At 42.0% G+C, this 20991-nt stretch overlaps 1 protein-coding gene and 1 long non-coding RNA gene across 4 annotated transcripts; both read left to right on the forward strand.

The window, feature by feature from the left end:
* Positions 1 to 16227: 16227 nt before the first annotated feature.
* On the forward strand, positions 16228 to 16902 carry LOC112173609. Its single transcript, XR_002925619.2, has 2 exons — positions 16228 to 16377; positions 16459 to 16902. It is a non-coding gene; the product is annotated as an uncharacterized LOC112173609 (long non-coding RNA).
* Positions 16903 to 17456: 554 nt separating this feature from the next.
* On the forward strand, positions 17457 to 20734 carry LOC112172659 (inositol monophosphatase 3). Of its 3 annotated transcripts, none has more exons than XM_040509395.1 (12): positions 17457 to 17615; positions 17721 to 17776; positions 17901 to 17951; positions 18232 to 18312; positions 18459 to 18562; positions 18658 to 18742; positions 18917 to 18971; positions 19063 to 19106; positions 19672 to 19740; positions 19818 to 19918; positions 19991 to 20047; positions 20219 to 20734. In XM_040509395.1, the coding sequence occupies exons 1-12, from the start codon at positions 17603 to 17605 to the stop codon at positions 20295 to 20297; spliced, it is 795 nt and encodes a 264-aa protein (XP_040365329.1). In that variant the 5' UTR covers positions 17457 to 17602; the 3' UTR covers positions 20298 to 20734. The 3 variants fall into 3 exon arrangements, with proteins under 3 accessions (XP_040365329.1, XP_024165863.1, XP_040365330.1); XM_024310095.2 differs by having other exon boundaries at positions 20260 to 20695; XM_040509396.1 differs by lacking the exons at positions 18917 to 18971; positions 19063 to 19106 and having other exon boundaries at positions 20260 to 20695.
* Positions 20735 to 20991: the final 257 nt, after the last annotated feature.

A 20991-nucleotide genomic window follows, 5' to 3' on the forward strand; every position in this document is an offset into this window, starting at 1 on the left:
AGTGAAGATGCTCGTGGGCATGTTGCGGCGCTACTTATAGTAGTAGCGGAGGTGTTGAGTGTTCCACGGGTGAGTGGACGTGACGCCTTCCTTGCTTTTTAAGTAAAATGTGTCGGGGCTCACCACTTCTATGATTGGATAAGGTCCCTTCCAAGTTAGGCGAAGTGCTATTGGCGGTGGTATGACTTCTTTCATGACCCAGTCGCCAAGTTGTAGGGTTCTAGCCTTCACACGATTGTTGTAAAAATGCGACACCCGCCGTTTGTTTTGCAAGTTGTGTAGGTGGGATTTGTCTCGTTTATCCTCTAATAGATCTTTGTCAAGGTTGATGCCGGCAATGTTTGTTGTGGCGTCATGTCCGTCAATCCTAGCTGTTGGTTGGGTTACCTCAATTGGGAGGACTGTTTATGTGACAAACATCATGCAGAATGGAGTTACGCCGTTGGCGGATGTTGGCGTTGTCCAGATGGCCCAAAGAACTTCCCGGAGCTTCTCAACCCATAAGCCTTTTTTTCTTCCAATTTCTTTTTTAGCAGCTTCTTGATGATTTTGTTGGCGGATTCCACCAGGCCATTGGTCTGGGGGTGTGCCACTGAAGCGAAACGCATCTTGGTGCCTAGTTTGGCTGTGAAGCTGATGAGTTCTTCGTTGTTGAATTGCGTTCTGTTATCGGTAATGATTGTATCGGGCACTCCATAATGACAGTAGATATTTTTCCATAAGAAATGCTGGACTTTAGCTGTTGTGATGGCCGTTAAAGGTTCAGCCTCGATCCACTTGCTGTCGTAATCGATGGCTACGATTATGTATTTGAACTGACCTATGGCGGTTGGGAGTTTTCCGACAATGTCCAGCCCCCACATGGAGTGAATCTAGGCTGCAATGATGATGGATAACAGTTCTGCTGGTGCATGCGACAGGTCTGCGTATTGCTGACATTTGTGACATGATCTTGATGTTTCTTTGGCGTCATCTCCCAATGTCGGCCAAAAATATCCTTAGCGCATGGTGCGGTTGGCTAATGATCTAGCTCCTAAGTGATTGCCACACTCTCCTGTGTGTATTTTTGCTAGGACTTGTTTTCCCTCCTCTGGTGTTAAACACTTTAAGTTGGGCTGTGTGAACCCTTGGCAGTAGAGTTTACCGCTTTGAATGTTGTATCGTGTTGCCCTTCGTACCAGTCGTCTTGCTTCGACTTTGTCATATGGCAATGTGCCGTCACGTTTGTAATTGAGTATCTCATCCATCCAATTTGGGCTTACCTCGATGGTGTAGATTTCCGCCTGAGTTTTTGTGATGCTAGGCTTTTCAAGGGTCTCCACCCTAGTGTCGGCGGGACTTTGATGTGGTTGAGTTGTTGCCAGGCGTGCCAGGGAGTCGGCTTTAGCATTATTTTCACGGGGTATTTGCGTGATGTTGAAGAAACTGAACTTGCCGAGCAGAGCCGGCCCTGAGAATTCCGGAGCTCTAGGCGAACAAAAAAAAATTGGGGCTCCCTACCAATGTAAAACCCATTTTCAATTGAAACATACTGCCATACAAATGATACAATACCATTATCATAATATTAAATACAATTTCAATCGACAGTCAGCGGAGAAAAACAATTGTCTTTACAATTTTCTTTAATCTCAATTATAAAATTGGAGTCAGCAACTAGTCAAGTTGGTTGTTTGCTTAATTTATTGTTTTGTAGTCTCAGGCTACTGAGACTAGCACAAACAAATAATTCGAGATTAAAGGAGAACGAGAGACTTAATTACCTCTCCCACCCAAACACAAACTTAACAAAAACATATCATCACCCAGATACAAAATTGAAGAAAATAACACGTCTCCTTCTACCCAACTCAAGAAGAGCTCGTCTGCTTCTACCTCCTCAACAAGAGGAAGAGCCGAAGAGGCATGGATTTGGGGCAAGAGAGACCTAATTACGTGGACAAAATTTGTCTGTGAAGTGAGAACGAGAAAGATTCAACAGTTAATGAGAGAAAAACAAAAGTCGCGTACAGAGCCACGATGAAACAATCAAATAAATTCTAGATAATTTTTTGTTATATATATATATATATATAAGGATTTTTTGGGGCCCATGAAATCGAGGGCCCTAGGCCTGCTCCTATTGGGCCTATGCCCAGGGCTGGCTGTAGTGTCTTGGCGTACCCTAGGTATGCCGCCAGTTGTTTGTCCTTGACTTGAAAAATGTCGTTGACTTGAAAAATGTGTCGTTGACTTGATTGACCACAAGCTGTGAATCACTGAAGATGTTGAAACTTTCTGCTCCACAATCGATGGCTAATAATAACCCTGCGATAAGTGTTTCATATTCCGCCATATTGTTCGAGGCCTTGAAGTTGAACTTTAGGGCGTACTCTGCGTTAAGTCCCCCTGGCCCTGTGAGGATTATACCGGCACCACAAGCCTTGGAGCACGCGGAACCGCCTACATAGAGATCCTATTGTGATTGTGTCTTTGCCTGTGCGGCTTCAGGTTGCTGAATGCCGTCTTCCAACATTACATCGGTGGTATGTTTTGAGTGTGGTTCTGTTAATTCTGCTATGAAGTCAGCAATAGCCTGCCCCGTGATGGAGGTTCTTGGCCTATAATCGATGTCAAACTTGCTGAGTTCTATTGCCCATTTGCGAAGGCGTCCTGAGTGTTCCGGAATTTGGAGAACTTGCTTTAGCGATTGATTTGTGAGAACATGGATTGTATGTGTTTGCAAATATTGACGCAACCTCCTGGCGGCCATTATGAGTGTTAACGCCAATTGCTCAAGTGGTGAGTATCTTGTTTCCTCTCCATTCATGCCTCTACCAGCATAGAATACAGGCAATTCTTCTGTTGCCTCCCTGCGGACAATTGCACAACTAATGGCGATCTTGGACACTGCTAGGTAGATGTATAGAGTTTCGCCTGGTACCGGAGTTGAGAGTAGCGGAACAGCGGCCAAATACTCCTTGAGATTTTGAAACGCCACCTCACAATCAGACGTCCAATCTTCCACTTTGCAATGGGACCGCTTCATTGCCTTGAAGAAGGGTAGGCATTTGTCGGTTAGCCTGGAGATGAACCGGGAAAGAGCCGTTAACTTTCCCTGCAGACTCTGTACCTCAACTTTTTCTCTGGAGATTTCAGGTTTATGACTTCCTGTACTTTGTCGGGGTTAGCCTCTATTCCGCGCTCACTGACTATATATCCGAGGAACTTGTTGGCAGTTACGCCAAATAAACATTTTTTCGGATTCAGGTGCATCCCATATGCTAACAAAATGGCAAAGATGATGCGGAGGTTGGCCGCATGACTACTGGCCTTTACGCTTTTGACAAGCATGTCGTCGACATATACCTCAATGATCCTACCCAAGTGTTTCGCAAACATTGCGTTCATCAACCGTTGGTATGTGGCTCCGGCATTTTTGAGGCCAAAGGGCATGACATTGTAGTAATATAAACCCTTGTTGGTGGTGAATGTTGTGTGCTCCTGGTCGCCGGGGTGCATCTTTATATGGTTGTAGCTAGAAAAGGCATCCATCGTACTAAGTAACTCATGTCCTGCCGTTGCGTCAACCAATTGGTCAATGCGAGGTAGCGGGAAGCTATCCTTGGGGCGCCTTGTTCAAACCTTTGAAGTCGACACACATCCGCCACTTTCCGTTAGGTTTCTTTACCATCACCATGTTGGAGATCCATTGTGGGTAATGAATCTGACGAATGAAGTCTATGTCGCGCAACTTGGTTACCTCTTCCCTGATGGCCCGATATCTCTCTTCGTCAAATGCCAGTCGCTTCTACTTGAAGGGATAAAAGGATGGCTTGATGCTGAGTTTGTGTTGAATTATGTCGGGAGAAATTCATGACATGTCGGTGTACGACCATGCAAAGACTGTGACGTTCTCTTTGAGAAACTGGGTGAGTTCAGCCGCTATCTCGGGGGAGAGTTGGGCTCCGATACGAACAGTTCTCTCTGGGTGCTCGTTGGAGATGCATATGACACGGAGCGACTTCTCTGGGTTTACGGGCTCTTTTTTGTAGTATTTTTCTTCGTCATCTCTGGGGTCATCGATTTTGTCCATCAACTGTGGTGTATTAGCTACCGTTAAAATTTTGTGGCTACCTCTTGACCTTGACACCATCGTTGAGTAACACTCTCGTGTAATTGACTGACTTCCCCTGACAGACCGGGTGCTGTTGGGTGTCGGGAACTTCATGAGTAACAGGTACCCGGTGATGATGCATTTCAGCTTGTTGAGAGTTGGGCGACCGATAATGGCATTGCATGAGCTGAAGCAGTCTACCACTATCAATTTAGTATGTATTTCCACCGTGCAAGGGATTGTCCCGACCAATAAGCGCATATAATCTGACCCCAGAGGTTGGGTCACGTCGTCGGAGAAACTGAGTAGCGGCTCGTGGTCTTGCAAAAGTTTGTTGTTGCGCTGCAGTTGATTGTAACAGCCATTGAATATGACGTTGACAGCTGACCCGCTATCCACTAGTACCCTTCCTACAGACGATTTGTCAAGGACATCATCTATCAAGAATGGGTCATCATGAGGTGAGTGAATACATCGCTCCTCCTCCTCGGAGAAAGTGATAGGTTCCCAACCTGTTTTGGTTATTTTGGCTGACCGGTCATAGTGGATATTGAATACCTCTTTTGGGTGGTTAGCGCGCTCATAACGCTTTCTTACTCTGTGTGATAGGTTGCCTATGAAAGCACTGCCATCAATGGTGTTGATCAGCAGCATTGGTTCGATGTTGGCGACAACCGGAGGCGATTGTCGGACCTTGTACTGCTCCAGCTTTCCGTCACGGTATAATGACTCAATTTCAGTCTTGAGGGCGTTGCAGTCGTTGGTGTTGTGACCGCTGTCTTTATGGTGTTTGCACCATTTGTCGGTATTTCTAGGTTTTCCTACTCTGGGGTATTTTCTTGGGGGTGGTGGCGGTATTTGATCCTTGCACTGATCATATATTTCTTCATATGACGCTAAAGACTGTAAAGACCTCAAATTTTTGAGCATTTGTGGAGGGCTTATTGTGGCGGTTGTCGCGATTGTCGTGGCGATCATTGTGAAAAGATCTGTTGCCCTTGTTATGATAATGTTGATCCTTTTGCCGCTTGTCTTGATAATTACCCTGCTGCCATTCCCTTTTTTTGTCATTGGGTAGTGTGGTTATGTTTGGAGTGATGGTGGTGTGTCCTTGTTGGAACGTGGAGGTTGGGGGGTTTTTAAGTGGAGTTTGCAGTGGTGGTGGTGTGGCTCCATAAGTGCTATACTTGGCTTAGGAATGCAAGACTGCCTCATTCATGACGTAGTCATATGTGGCACTTGGACAATTACAATTGAGGTGGTATAGAAAACTTTCCTTGTAGAGTCCTTGCTTGAAGGCCACTAGCGCCATTGTTTTGTCAAGATCCAGACATCTTGATGTGGCCGTCCACCACCTTGTTACAAATGATTTTAATGACTTGTCAATACCCTGGCTGATGCTGAATAGTTGGCTGGAGTTATGGTAATCGTCGGTCATGAGGATGAATCTTGACAGAAATGCATTTGACAGAGCTGAGAATGAGTCCATGGAACTTGGTGGGCATTCGAAAAACCAACTCATTGGCTCGCCATCCAACGTTTCGCTGAATAGGTGACAAAGCGTTGCATCCTTAAATCCCTTGTTACTTGTCACCTTCTTGAAAGTGTCCATGTGCACGAATGGATCTGTTGATCCGCCAAATTGGGCTATCTTGGGTGTTCTGGCATATGTGGGTCTGACGATTTGCAAAATTCTGGCGGTAAATGGATTAGGTCGTGCCGCAAAGAGTGAATTCTGCGCTAGCGGTGGGGTGCCAGCCTCAGCTCTGAGTAACCTTTCCTCTAGCTCCGGCATTTTTTCCAGTATCAAGGCGGTGGCTTCAACAGTCGGTCTAGGCATGTGTTGGGTTGGTGCCACAATCTGTTGTCGTGGTGCAAGCTTGTTTCCAGTTCCTCTTTGTTGACCGACGCTGAATGAATTATCATATTGCGGCTGTGAGTCCGCCACCTGCTCTTGTGCTACCTATAGTGGTGGTGTCGGTCTTAATCCCGCTAGTTCAGCTGGGTTTAGGGCCACACCCATTAGGATTACCTGTATCGATGCTGCTCGTCCCTGTGCTTGGACTGAGCCTTGCGTTTTGGGAGTGTTCACTTTGGCGTGGTCGTGCATTTGTTCCTAGCGCTTTCTTCAGCTCGCCAAATTTTGACAACAATGTCGCTACTTGATTTTGAGCTTCCCCTTCTCCTTTTGTTCATTTTCTCGATCTCTTTTTGAGTTGTGCAAGTCTGCCAAGGCTATTTCTAATATAGCAGTAAGATCTCGGCCTTGCGCTTGACGGCTTGTGCCAGTCTGATTTTCCACGACAGATTGTGTTGGGAGTATCTCGGGGGTGTTGAGATTTTGGCCGTCCACGTTAATTGGTGTGGTGAACAATTCACGGTTGACGGTTGATGGATTGGTAGGGTTGGTCTGAGGGTTGGTGGCTTGATCTGCTTGGTCTCCAACACCCTCGCTGCTTCTGCTAGCCATGCTAGGTTGAATGGGAAATGACTCTTTGTTCAGAGATTCTCATAGAAGGTGCCAATGTTATTGCTTAGAATATCGCCATATGATGTCGACTTCCGATAACGTGGACAATGGTCCAATCTTCATATATATGTGTAGTTCACGAAATCTCGCTAATCTGTCAAGAGAAATATAACGGCTTCAAGATGGGAGACCGTGGTTGGCGGTCTTCCCTCCTCCGATGCTAAAGTTAAACGATGTACTTGTATTGACAAATATAGCTGTAAATAACTATTGAACGTGTAATCAATGAAAAGAGAGAAGTTGACCTTTTATAGGTGAAATAGTGAGTTACCTCACTCTTGTTTTCGATGTGGGACTGATATCCTTCAGTTTGCTAAGTTTTGGTTCTTTCTACATAGACAACTTTGGGTGGCACGTGTCTGCGCGTCAAGGCATATTTCGGCTTGGAGCTGGCTTGCTGTTGAAGGTTGTCTTGCTGTGTTTCTGGAGATTACTCCATTGAAGTTACTCTACCAAGGTGACATGGTTAAGTATGAGTGCAGATTATGGCCCATAACTGCTATGTATATACACCTAGTTTCCGTCCCATCAACCATAGCACCTGCACCATAATCGACAGCTACCTGGAATCATCGTCGACCAGCCACGGTGCCATCATGATCCAGCCACCATTTCCGGCAACACCGACCACCTTTGAACAATACCTAAGCTTGTCCCTTCTTGGGTCCGCATCCACCAGACGATAGAAGTCTTTATCACTCCGCCCTTGCCTGGACTAACACTATATCTTCTGCAACCGCCCAAAGGTTGCCGCCTCAGCATCGTACCAACCTGCGCTATACTAGCAACCGAGCAGCCCTCCACCTATAGAATTAGAGGATCGAGGACAGATTGCCCGCATCATTCAGTGTGACCTCCTGACCGCTGCAGCCAACATTGTCGATCACCCTGTCTAGAATCGTCATCCGCAATAAGACCACATGCCATCACAATAGCAGAAAATTTGGATCCGCACTCCCCATAGCGAAATCCAAGAAGCCCAACACAAAGACTAGTGACAACAGGAAGCCATAGCACCCTGCTTGCAGAGCACCATCATAGCCGCCTCTCACGACTGAATCGAGGTCGATCCGATGACAAATCAAGGTTGATCCTAGGCCAAAACCTAGGCGGCGGCATGAACTAGAGGAAAAATACGAGAGCTCAAACATTCTCAACATGACTTCATTAGTTAATTACGCTAATGATAAGTTTCAATTTAATGATAATCCAAAATTTCGAGTTTGTTGCAAGTATAAATTTAAAATTTTCTTTTTTGTATTGAAAAACTTTCTTTAAAATAGAAAAAGGTTTATAAAATTGTTAAAACAAAATAACGTGCAGCTGAATCATTTTCATCTTTAGTTCTCTCTCAAACTTTCCTTTCCCCAACATACTTTTTCCTCTGTTCTCTCTCCTAAAAACCCTAAATCGGGTTTAATTTCTTCCTTCATTCCTCTTGTCCGGCAGCCCACCTTCATTGACGTCAGTCTCTGGCCACGTTGGCTCATCGCAGCTAAACCCAAACGGATACCTTTTACCTTTTGGTGTGTTGTGAGGTTTGGCAATCCAATGAAGGGTAGTTTGGCAGAGGCTTAGTTGGGTCGTTGTTCGAAGGTTGATCGCTGTCGATCACTTCTTGTGTTGTGTACTGGCTAGTGGAGGAAGAAGTGGTTGTCGGTGTGGGCTAGTAGAACAGTTCTCTCTAGTTTCAGCTGGAGGGAGATCTGATTTGGGTAGAGTTGCACACTCGGTTCTAAATTGGGTCTGGTAGGCCTGGTAGTCCTGGTAGTCCAATGGAGCACTCGAATTTTAGTGTATTTTTGCACTAGCGACATATTACAGTTCCTTTCTATGTGGGTGGCTGAAAGTTGGGCTAGGCTTTTGCCATTAGGCCCTTTCATGTGGGCTTAGGTTTTTCTAGTTTCATTTGTATTTGAGATTTTTTATGGTTCCCTTTTCTCCGGTGGTGACAGGTCAGAGGTGTTTACGACGTTGTGTTTATTTTTTATTTTGCACAGTTAATTAGTGCGGTGTTTCCCTTCGTGATCAGCTTTACCTTAGTTGTGTTCTATATACTTGAGCTCCTTTCATGAGGGGCTTTAGAGTATATGTTACTAGTTAGGGGATTATTTTCAGATCGTGTTTGGCTTCTTCTAATGTTTGCTTTGATGTTCAATGAAAATGTTCTCGTTTCTCCTTAAAAAAAAAAATAATAAAATAAAAAATAAAAAATAAAAAATAAAAAATAAAAAATATATAATAATAATAATAATAAAAATAATAAAACTAAACAAAACAAAACAAAACAAAAAACGCCCATTTCTAATAAGGCACTAATGGGCCAGGGTTTCATATTTTTAGACTTGGGCTCACTGGTGTTGAATTAGGCTGAAATTTTAATTTTTAATTTTTACTTTTATTTTTGTTTTGTTAGGTTTCCTTCCCTTTTTGGAAAGGATTTGGTTGACTCCCAGAATTGAGGATGTCGCCAGGGTCCCTACATTATCTTTGCTATTTTATTTCTTCTTACGTAGTGTAGGGTGTACTGCTAGATGTGCTTTAGTTTGTTAGCTTAAAAATGTTGAATTGTTTATGTAATGGCTCTATCAGACAGCTCATACAAGCAGGTCATTATGTGTTATTTTGTTGAATTTCAATAATGGACACCGTGTGATTGACAAATCAAAAAAAAAAAAAACATATCTATTGCATTTCAATATATCTACAACTTTACTGTATTTTTATCAATTGTCCAACCTTATGTGGCACTGTAACATAAAGCTCGATTTATGAGAAAATTTCATATTTCATAAGATAGGTTACAGCTGGAAAAGAATTTGTTTTTTTGTGTGTGTGTGTGTGTGGGGGGGGGGGGGGGCGCTAAAGTTTACAAAAAATGATGGTTAATGGACACACTCTTTTACAGTCAGGGATGAAAATCTCTAGTGCTTATTGATGCACCACCATCCAATCACTTGCAATAAATGCTTCCTTCATGAACCGTCCAATTTCTTGAGTCTTTAAAGTAACCACTTGCATGTTAGAATACACAGGTCTAGTGGAGACTCCTGTTATTATTCGAGATGTTCTCTAAATGCTTATTGTAACTTGGGGTTTAGGCACCATGTCCTCCCTATTTTATTTTGCAGTTTCATTAATGAAGACTTGAGGGCAGTCGCACCGGCCCTTATTTCAAAAAAAAAGTAACCACTTGCATAGGAATATGTGAAACCACTATTAACTTTATGGGAGAACCAAAAAATCACATGGTCTAAAATATTCAACACATGCATGAAAATATTTTCTTTTACATTGGGTTAAAATCTTTTCCTTCCTACCATGTATTGGCAGCGCCCATCTTTTGCTAAGCAATTTGTTGAGCTGCAAAAGTTCTAGTTAGATGCTGAGATGTATGAATGATGAAGACCAACAAGGGCCTCTAGATATGTTATATTGTATAACCTGTGGAATTAGCCTTAGCTAGTACCTTGTGATCAGTGGTGGACACAGAAACTTTTGGACGTAGGGACGAAAAAAATTGACAGCCACAAGATAAAACTTCAATGAATGAAACAAAACTTTAATCGTGTTGAAGGAAAACCTAATTTGTGTTTAGCCCAAACTCTAGGTTACTTGACCTAGTGGTAATAGGATTTAATTAGAAGAATCTAGAATCCTAATCAATGTAGAATTACTTTCCTTGTATAATTGAGATTCTATGCATTGTAATCCTCTATATAAAGAGGCCCCTATTATCAATGAGAATACACAGCAAATTCCTCTCAAATTCAGTTTCTCTACAACACGTTATCAGCATGAGCCCTAACCCTGAAACACTATAATCGTATCCTTCAAATCCTAGAAACCTCCGCAGCTACAGTAACGTGCTACAGTACTCCGGCTCCTACAGTACCCCTCTGCTACAGTACTTCCGGCGACTTTTCTGGACAACTTTTCGGCCGACTTCCGGCGACTTTTCGGGACAACTTTTCGGTCAGCTACAGTAACTCCCGGCATCTACAGTGCTTGCTACAGTACTTTTCGGTGACATTTTTCCCCGGCCATCTTTTAAGGTAAACTTTTCTAAAAGTTCCCGTTTTTGAAGTTTTTCCTTTAATTTCTTCTTCTTTTCTCGGGGACTTCCAAAATCCCTTCTTCTACCCCCCTTTTCTCTACATAGGGGAGACCAAAAGCCGAACTGTGGGGGTTCGCGCTCACTCCAAGCTTGGAGCTTGTAGAGTCCTCCAAACTTAGAGTTTGTTGAGAAGTTATGATCGACCACAAACACATCATTGTTTCGATCTAATCCAATATCTCTTGGAATCTAATTTCTTGGAAGCGATTACGCTCGGAAATTCCTAATTTCTTGGAAGCGATTACGCTCAGAAATTTCATATGTTTTCGTGGTAGCCTATTTCGCTCCGAAACTAACCCTAATTTCTTGTTCTCTTTCAGGATGAGTAACCTGAACAAATTGGACTTTGCTCCATTGGGAACAACTGGCTCTGGATATCACAGGTGGGTTCGTGATATCCGCCAGCATCTCAAGGCTGATAGAATCCTGGATATGATTCTCGAGCCTAGCCAGGACGTGCTAACTGTTGAGCAAGCTCAAGCTTTGGAAGCAAATAGAGCAGCCTTAGAGGCAAATAATGCGAAAGCCATCATCCTAATGACTCGTCATATGGATGATTCGCTCCAGTACGAGTATATGAATGAAGAAGACCCCAGAAGGCTGTGGGTCTCACTCGAAGAAAGATTTGGCAACGTCCGTGACTCCTTGCTTCCTGACCTAGAAGTGAGATGGCATAGCCTCCGCTTTTGTGATTTCAAGTGAGTTCTTGACTATAACTCGGAAGCACTTCGCATTAAATCCTTAATGGAATTCTGTGGTAAAGAGATCACAGATGCGATGTTGATTGAGAAGACTCTCTCTACCTTCCCCGTCTCTGCATTGATGGTTGCTAAGAACTATCGAATCGATGTAAATGCAAGACGGATCACAAGGTTTCATGAGCTCATTGGAGCTATAAATGTCGCTGAAAAGCATGACAATATCCTTGTGAAGAACTATAATTCGAGATCCGTGGAAACAGAGCATATTCCGGAATCCAATTATAGTCGCACCTCTAAGAGAGGGCGCCAAGAGCAAAACCCTAATCTTAGGTATACTTCTGGACATTCTGATCCATATAATTGCTCTACTTGGGAAGGTAACCGTCAAAATAGGCGAACACGGAACCGAAGGGGTAAACGTGGAAAGAGAGAGGGAGGCAATGCCTCTGGCCATGTTGGTGGCGCCACCAACACTAAGAGCCATCTAAATGACGCTTTTAAAGCGCCTCAATTAATGGAGTTCGAGCAAAGAGATGTATGTTCTCGATGTGGAGTGTCTGAGTATTGGGCACACATTTGTAGAGCTCGTGAAGAACTGGTCACCGCCTACAAAGCATATTGTGAAGCAAGAGAAGCTCACTATGTGGAACAAGAAGATCAAGAAGATGATCTAGAGTGAAGGGTTGAAGACTACAAATCTGGCTGGGATCAATAGATCGCCAATTCTGTTTAAGTCTTTATTTTCAAGAGATGTAGGCGATTGCCATATTCCTTTTTATTGGATTAGATTTTCTTTGATCATAGAAACAATGATGTATTTCGTTGGCTTATGAATACAATTTCGAGTTCTTTTCATTATGACTCAATTTTGATTCTGAGCATATGACTTTGTGACTACGATGGCTAGACCATCAGTATTAATTCAAGGACATGGAATAGCCCAAGTTCCATTTGCCAAATGGCACCTTGATTACAGTTGTCACAGAAACTCTCTACGCTCTTAGGGCAAATAGTACCCTATGAATAGCCAACGAATTCCATGCGAAAATGCATGTAGAGAACGGAAATGAGTTCCTTTGCATTACCTCTAATGATTGCGAACAAAGACGCATCTTAGAGACGTTTATGTGTCTCTCTAGTGGACTTTATGTCACTATTCGAGCTATTAAATCCAATAAACTTATGAGAGAAGATCTCTTGGATTTAGACACATATTGGCTTTGTCACGACAGGATAGATCATCCTAGTCATGATATGATGATCCGTCTACAAAAGACTTCACACGGACATCTTTTCTCTCGAGCGAAATGAAGCATGAATCAAAAGTTGATTCTTAGACTAACTGTGACCGACGCTGCTGTCTAGGGCACCGCCTTCGTCCACCAGCAGCCTAGGGCTGGCGTAGTCCCTATCCATGACTCCATGGATGGCGTCCATCATGGTGATGGCGCCCTAGGTGATGCTGCAATCACCAACTTGCTTCACAATAGCGCTACAGACGCTTAGGCCTAACCAAAATCCTCATTGGTTGCTTCAAAGGCCTCTCGCTCGTTTTACAAAGCCCATTCCTTATGGAAATTAGGACTGAGACCGTCCTATGCAAAGGATATGACAATACTCATTCTTTTCTTACAAAGAATCCGTAGGGATTTTGTGGATTGATTCAACCAACTTGCGGACGCTTAAATATTTCATGATGTTGGTTGACACGCAAACACGCCGGTCACGTGTTGCGCCATTGTCCACCTATAAATGCTACTTATGCTACACTCCTAGCACATATCATGTGACAACGGGCTCACTCCCCGAATCATCCTATTCAGTCAATTGGATTTGACTATGCTAGAGAGTTTACATCGAAAGACTTTCGATGGATATTGCAATGGGTTTGATGTTGGACATCACATTCCCATGTACACACCCAATTGGTCTCGCGGAAACGACTACGATGGTAGTCCGAACATTGGTAATGCGCACCAATCTTCTTACATCCGCTTGGGGTGATGCAATATCGCATGCAGCTATGCTAATTCGTCTACGACCTATCGCCACTCAATGTACCTCTGCGTTACAGCTAGTGACTGGGTACACGTATTTTGTACTTCCGCACATTTAAGTGAGCCATTTATGTGCCAATTGCGCAGCCACAGCGCTCTATGATGGGTCCTTACAAGACGAATGGGCAACTACGTTGGATTTGAGCTTCCAACAATCGTCCGCCACTTAAATGCCCTTGCTAGGCGATCTCCTTACCGCTAGATTTGCGGATGTCACTTTGATGAGACAGTCTTCCCGTCGTTAGGGGGAGATAAGAACAAGGATGTTCAACAGGAACGACAGGAATTGTCGTGGTCTGTCCCCACTATGTCTCATCTCGATCCCTGTTAAGGTGACGAGATCACACAATTATGCTGCAAACATGCCTGCAAGGAAGAACGTCCCTACGAGAGGACGTAGCGCCACCCTACACGGAGGTAGGCATGGCGCCAATGCCAAAGAGAGTGGCACTCTGGCATTACAGGCCATGGCCCCAGCTAGGATGCGTGGGAGGCCCGTGGGTTCGAATGATACTTTGGCACATTCCAATCATTTAATCATCATGACTCAAAATCCGTCTCATGAGTATCTTCCGGGTTATGGTTATCGTTGGGGGATGCCTCAACGTCAAACCCTATTCCTGAGAATATAGAGCTCTATGAAACTTACACTAGTGTACATGAGACGTGGGATAGAAACTCCATCATAATTGATGATGTAGTTACGCATTTTGTTGCGGATGAGTTTGCTGAGTCCGATGATATCGAACCACGCTCCGTTGATGAATGAATGCCAACGTAGAGAGTTTTTGGCCTAAATGGAAAGATGTGATCCAGGTTAAGATGGATTCTCTAACGAAGAGGAAGGTTTTCGAGCTAGAGATGCCAACACCTCCTAACATATAACATGTTGACTAATGGGTCTTCGTTAGAAAGCGTGATGAGAAAAAGAGATGGTAATCTCGCCTTATGGCGCAAGGCTTCTCACAAAACGCCCTAGAATCGACTACGATGAGCATATTCTCTCGTAATGGATGTCATTGCACTCCACTACCCTGTCAGTTTGGTAGTTTCCGAATAACTGAACATGCAGCTTACAAATGTGGTCACTACGTATCTCTATAGGGATCTAGATACGGAATATACATGAAGGTTCATGGCGAACTTCATTTACCTAAGTCAAGTGGCTCTAGACCATGGAGCGCGTTTACAAAGAGGTTGAAACGCTCACTAAAGTGACTACTTAATTGGGAAGGGATATGCCCACGCGTTTCTATGACAAGTTTCAGATTCTATCGCGGTTCATGTTGGACATGATCTTCATTAGAAGCCCTTAAAGAGTTAAGGGAAACCGCTGAACACTTGAAATCTGAGTTCGAGATGAAGGATTTTGGGAGAACACGATTATGTCTCGGTTTGGAACTTGAGCATCGTGTCGATAGATGCTTAGGCATTTAGACAATGTCAAGCCTTCAAGCACCCCCATGATCATCCGTAGTCTTGATCCTGAAAAGGATTCTCTTCGTCGAAAGGATGATGACGAAGATGTGCTAGAGGCAAAAGTGCCTTACTTAGTACAATAGGCGCATTATTGTACTTATCTCAATGCACAAGATCGGACATCTCATATGTTGTGAACTTGTTAGCTAGATATAGCTCTGCGCCAACGCGACGCCATTGGATTGGTGTAACAGATATCTTTTGATACTTGAGATGTATGAATGATATGGGCTTGTTCTATCCCTACAAAGAGATGATGGATTCGGACCCATCACACATCAGAAACGCCGCCAACGCTGGCCTGCGTTCTCTATCCCCATTCCAAAACGACATGTGTTTTGGAAGGTTTTGCTGATATTGGGTATATGTCTGACCCACACAATGGTCATTCCCAATCCGGTTAAGTGTTCACCATGGGAAAAGACCGTGACGTCTTGGAGGTCTACATATTAGACCCTAGTCGCTATATATTCGAACAATGCAGAGATCATTGCTCTTCACGAAGTGGTTCGTGAATGTATATGGATTGGATCCATAATTACGCATGTTCGAACAATTGTGGTTTGAAGTCTACCACAGATGAGCCTACGAGCATTTAGGATAATGCTACTTGTTTTGAACAAATGAGGCAAGGCTACATCAAAAGCGACAACACCAAGCATAATCAGCAACAACAGACACTCCTCGAGATCAAAGTGAACTAGGTTCGATCTGAGGACAGTGAGGCAGACTTGTTTACTAAGTCATTGTCCAATACCACGTTCGAGAAACATGTGGCAAGAATTGACTTGCGGAAATTATCTGAACTCCCATGATCGTAGTCATCAGGGGGGGTGCAGACATCAGGGGGAGATGTCTACATGTTCGTCTCGAATCGTGAAGGGTGTGTTGTGCTCTTTTTCCCCTTCGACCGAGGTTATTTTTGTCCCACTGGGTTTTTGTTACTCGGCAAGGTTTTTAATGAGGCAACGAGAGAAGCACCGCGTTTGGGCAACACAAGGGGGAGTGTTGAAGGAAAACCTAATTTGTGTTTAGCCCAAACTCTAGGTTACTTGACCTAGTGGTAATAGGATTTAATTAGAAGAATCTAGAATCCTAATCAATGTAGAATTACTTTCCTTGTATGATTGAGATTCTATGCATTGTAATCCTCTATATAAAGAGGCCCCTATTATCAATGAGAATACACAGCAAATTCCTCTCAAATTCAGTTTCTCTACAACAAATCGGTATATTTTCTAGCAAATATAAATATCGATTTTCAATAAGTATTGACAATTTTTCTTGTTCACAGCTATTTGCTGCCAACCAAAATAAACCTGCCGACATCGTGGGCATACTTGTTGCAAATAGAAGCAAGCTTCTACGGCTGTTTGCTGATTTTAAAATTGATAAAGGTAGGTAACATCTTTCACTTTGCAATTCGTGACCATTAGTTGTGAGCGCCATGTTTACATTTTGCGAATTGTTTGTTGCAGAGGATGAACAATTTGAGGCAGACAAAGCTCAAGTAGTAAGGGAGATTGCTGCCTTGGAACCGAAAGAACTCTCATGAAAGGATGAACTTCATTTGTATGTGGAATATGTGGAGTTTGTACTATGTGAATTTTAGAGTTGTCATAGTTCTTGGCGTGACAACGGTACCAAGAGTGGAAGGAGCCTTATCTTCTATTCTCACCTGTGTTCCTTCCGGTGTAGTTTCTATTAATCTCAATCACACTTTTGTAAAAGGTAGATAAATAAATTGAGAAAATGTTTTCATGCTGTACTCTGGTGATGCTGATGTTTAGCCACGCCGTATTGTAATTTATTTGATATTCAAGCATCACATTGTTATATAATATTGTACAATCGCATGCGTGAAAACACCATGCCACATTTGAATCGAAGATGCAAACACCACGCCACATTTGGGTCGAGGATTTGCTTGGTATGATTAGAGATTTAGAACTTGGAGTAATCTCGGTAAACTTGATGTCGGTTACTGCCGAGGAGAACACAGAAGGCTACTTGTTCATTTTCTAGTTGCAAGACAGGGTGTGGGAAAGTGGGAATGCGATTCTTTTTTCTTTTTTTTGGAATGCGATTCTAGTTTCAGAGTTCAGCCAGTATCGAATAAGGTTCAGCATATTGGCATATTCCATGGATCTTTAGAGACAATCTCCACATCCAGTGAACCAAATCACCATTGTTTGGGAGAAATTATTCTGTACTATGTACTCGCTGATCAAAGTGGAACATTCGCAAAAATTAGCACACGGTTTTACTAGTCAAAAACTCGAGGACTCACTAGAAAGGACACATACATATGAATTTCATCGTGATATTTCAATATTACAGAAACTTCGACGAAATTTCAATCATTTGTCTAAATAGTAATTACATGAAATAATTTCGGAATAACCAGAAAGAACACGAATAGTTTAGAATAGAGAAGCACAAGAGGAGCATATACTGTCTACCATAAAAGAATGGCCCCTATATATATAGACATGTGGTACGTGAAAGCTTGCTCACAGACAAATTGCAAACCCCCCTCTTCATCACTCATCAGCATCTACACTGAGTGGTGTATTCAAACCACGCATTCCCCTCTCTGTTTCTCTCATCTCACAAAAAACAATGGCTGAAAATGGTACGACCCATCATTCCGCTTCTTTTCATTTCTGTATTTGTTGTCATAGTGCTTCAATCGCTGGGATTCTTTGTTTGATTAATTTGCAAATTGTATGGATTGTAGATTCGCTTGCTCAGTTCTTGGCGTCTGCAGTTGACGCGGCCAAGAAAGCTGGACAGGTCAGTTCCACTCCCAAAGTCTCACTCTTTCTCTTTTTGTTGAGTAAATTTTTGTTCTTTCTCGTTCTTGGTTAGCAGTGATTGAAACAAAGTCTGGTATCTGTTTGTATGTGATTTATTGCAGCTAATTCGAAAAGGGTTCTACGAGATCAAACATGTGGAGCATAAAGGCCAGGTCTTTTCATTTCTTTCTTCTTCTTCTTCTTCTTTCAATTGTGTAGTCAAACTGGTGTTGGGCCAATTTGGATTCTAAATGTGAATTGCCAACTGAAAGATTTAGACTTTGCTTATTTGGGGACATACAAATGAGGATTCTGAAATGCTGCATTGAACTTAGAAGGATGTGTTCTTAAATGATAGAAATGATGATGAAAGTTGAGTTAAATTTAGAGGGAGAAACTTAGCTAATGTGGTTTGAGATAGGCAAAGTAAAGTTTTGATATTGTGTATTCTAGGTGGATTTGGTCACAGAAACTGATAAGGCGGCTGAAGATCTCATATTTAATCATCTCAAGCAGCTTTATCCCACACATAAGGTGATTAACTCTCTATCCCCTCTTTTATACTATATGCGTCAACAGAGTTTTGGTTTGGTGTTCAGAATAGTGTTGCATGATTGTATGTCCGAAGAGTGTTATATGTTTTCTGTTGTCTGAACTTTTTAAGTTGGGGTTAATGTTAGTTCATTGGGGAAGAAACTACTGCTGCTTGTGGTGTAACGGAGCTGACTGATGACCCAACATGGATAGTGGATCCCCTGGATGGCACCACTAACTTTGTCCATGGGTAAATATCACTTTTTTCTGTTGTAGATGATTGTTTCTTCTCTCTTATGAAGATTGATTCTCATTGCTTTTATTCTCCCCTATTATTGGTTGCAGGTTCCCCTTTGTCTGTGTCTCTATTGGTCTTACTATTGGAAAGATTCCCACAGTTGGTGTTGTTTATAATCCAATAATGGATGAGGTAAGGATTCATGCCTCCCCAAATGTCATCTCAAGTGACTAAGCATAAGTTTTATTCTTGTGGAGGTATGAAATTATACATTGTTGGAATTATTGATTCTTATAGTGAAATTACTTCTAAATAGTACTAGGTTACCAGCTGGAAAAGTTTATTAACTTTAGATTCACTATGTAGCTTTTTACTGGTATCCGTGGAGGAGGTGCATTTCTCAATGAAAATCCTATAAAAGGTGAGTTTTAATCATCATGTTGATTCTTCCTGATTACTACATTTCCTATGTATCTCTAAGAGCTAAATGTTAATGCCTTGAAATACTGCAGTGTCATCTCAAAGTGAACTTGTGAAGTCTCTCCTTGCAACTGGGGTTTGTGAATATTTGTTATAGACTTATAGTTGAATATTTGATGAATAATCATGTATTATTTACCTAAATTTGTAGATTTTGTTGCTTTTCCAACCCCCAAATATTTGTAGATAGTTGAATATTTGATACATGAATGATCATGTATTATTTACCTCCTCAAGCCAAAAGATGTAGACTCTAAGAGAATATTAGAGAGAGAAAACTTATTTAAATAAAGAGAATTTCATTTTGCCATTAATCTAAGGGATTAGTAACTTTGTAGTCATAGGATATCCTAGGATTAGAATGCAGAATCTTACTTATGCTCTGAACAGCAATAAAGATGGTTAATTTAGATACAATACAACGTGATTACATGTTCTAATCTCGTTAGCTGATGTTATGCCACTTTCTAAAATAGAAATAGACCTGAATTAAACAAGCAGTTGAGTTGGAATCCTACTATAAATTATATACCTGTTCTGTTTTTACTCAATAATAACTCAAATCTTTGAACTTGAGAGTTACAATGTAATAAAGGTGGTGAATTTACTTTCCTGATCTTAAGTTGTTGTACTGAGAGCAGGCTGGAACAAAACGTGATAAATTAACTGTGGATGCTACTACAGGGAAACTAAATAGCTTACTTTTCGAGGTAAGTCCAGAACTTTTCAATAGTGATCTTCAGTTGTGTTGGCATTTCAATTTCATATCGGTTGCTTTGTTGAGTAGGTGAGATCGCTTCGGATGAGTGGCTCCTGTGCACTGAACCTCTGTGGAATTGCATGTGGGAGGCTTGATCTTTTTTATGAACTCGGCTTTGGGGGTCCTTGGTATGATCTACTGTCTTGAAGTAAACCTAGGTTAATTTCAGCGGCAGATGATTCACTTTTCTTGCGTCTCAGGGATGTGGCAGGTGGTGCTGTGATTGTTACAGAAGCTGGAGGATCTGTTTATGACCCGTAAGTAGCAAACTTAAGTTCCAATCTTTCTTCTCTCTGTTTTGATAACCAAGGATCTTTGAGAAGTTCTAGAAAATATATGCATACATGTTGATAGGTTTTTGTGGAATAGTTGTTAAATAGTCGACATACTTATAATCTTCAGTATGTGGTTTTTTACAAATTCTGTAGAAGATTTACTTATTACGGAGAATTGATTCCTTTTGCATCAGATCTGGTAAGGACTTTGACATCACATCGCAAAGAGTAGCAGCATCGAATCCTCTGCTCAAGGATGCCTTTGTTAAGGCTTTGCAGAAATCAGAATGAGGTGGCTTGTATCGCAATATCAAATCTTTTAAGTAATGCATTTTTCACCAGCTCTGTTCTCATGCCTTGTTCACATCTTTGCAAAGAGAATATTGAAATTGTAGTTAGGGCTGAGTCAATGCCCAATCAATTGTTGAAGCTACTGACTCCCAGAATTGAGGATGTCGCCAGGGTCCCTACATTATCTTTGCTATTTTATTTCTTCTTACGTAGTGTAGGGTGTACTGCTAGATGTGCTTTAGTTTGTTAGCTTAAAAATGTTGAATTGTTTATGTAATGGCTCTATCAGACAGCTCATACAAGCAGGTCATTATGTGTTATTTTGTTGAATTTCAATAATGGACATCGTGTGATTGACAAATCAAAAAAAAAAAAAAACATATCTATTGCATTTCAATATATCTACAACTTTACTGTATTTTTATCAATTGTCCAACCTTATGTGGCACTGTAACATAAAGCTCGATTTATGAGAAAATTTCATATTTCATAAGATAGGTTACAGCTGGAAAAGAATTTGTTTTTGTGTGTGTGTGTGTGTTGGGGGGGGTGGGGGGCGCTAAAGTTTACAAAAAATGATGGTTAATGGACACACTCTTTTACAGTCAGGGATGAAAATCTCTAGTGCTTATTGA

Source organism: Rosa chinensis, chromosome 6, assembly GCF_002994745.2.
Source record: "Rosa chinensis cultivar Old Blush chromosome 6, RchiOBHm-V2, whole genome shotgun sequence".
Classification (NCBI taxonomy): Eukaryota; Viridiplantae; Streptophyta; class Magnoliopsida; order Rosales; family Rosaceae; genus Rosa; species Rosa chinensis.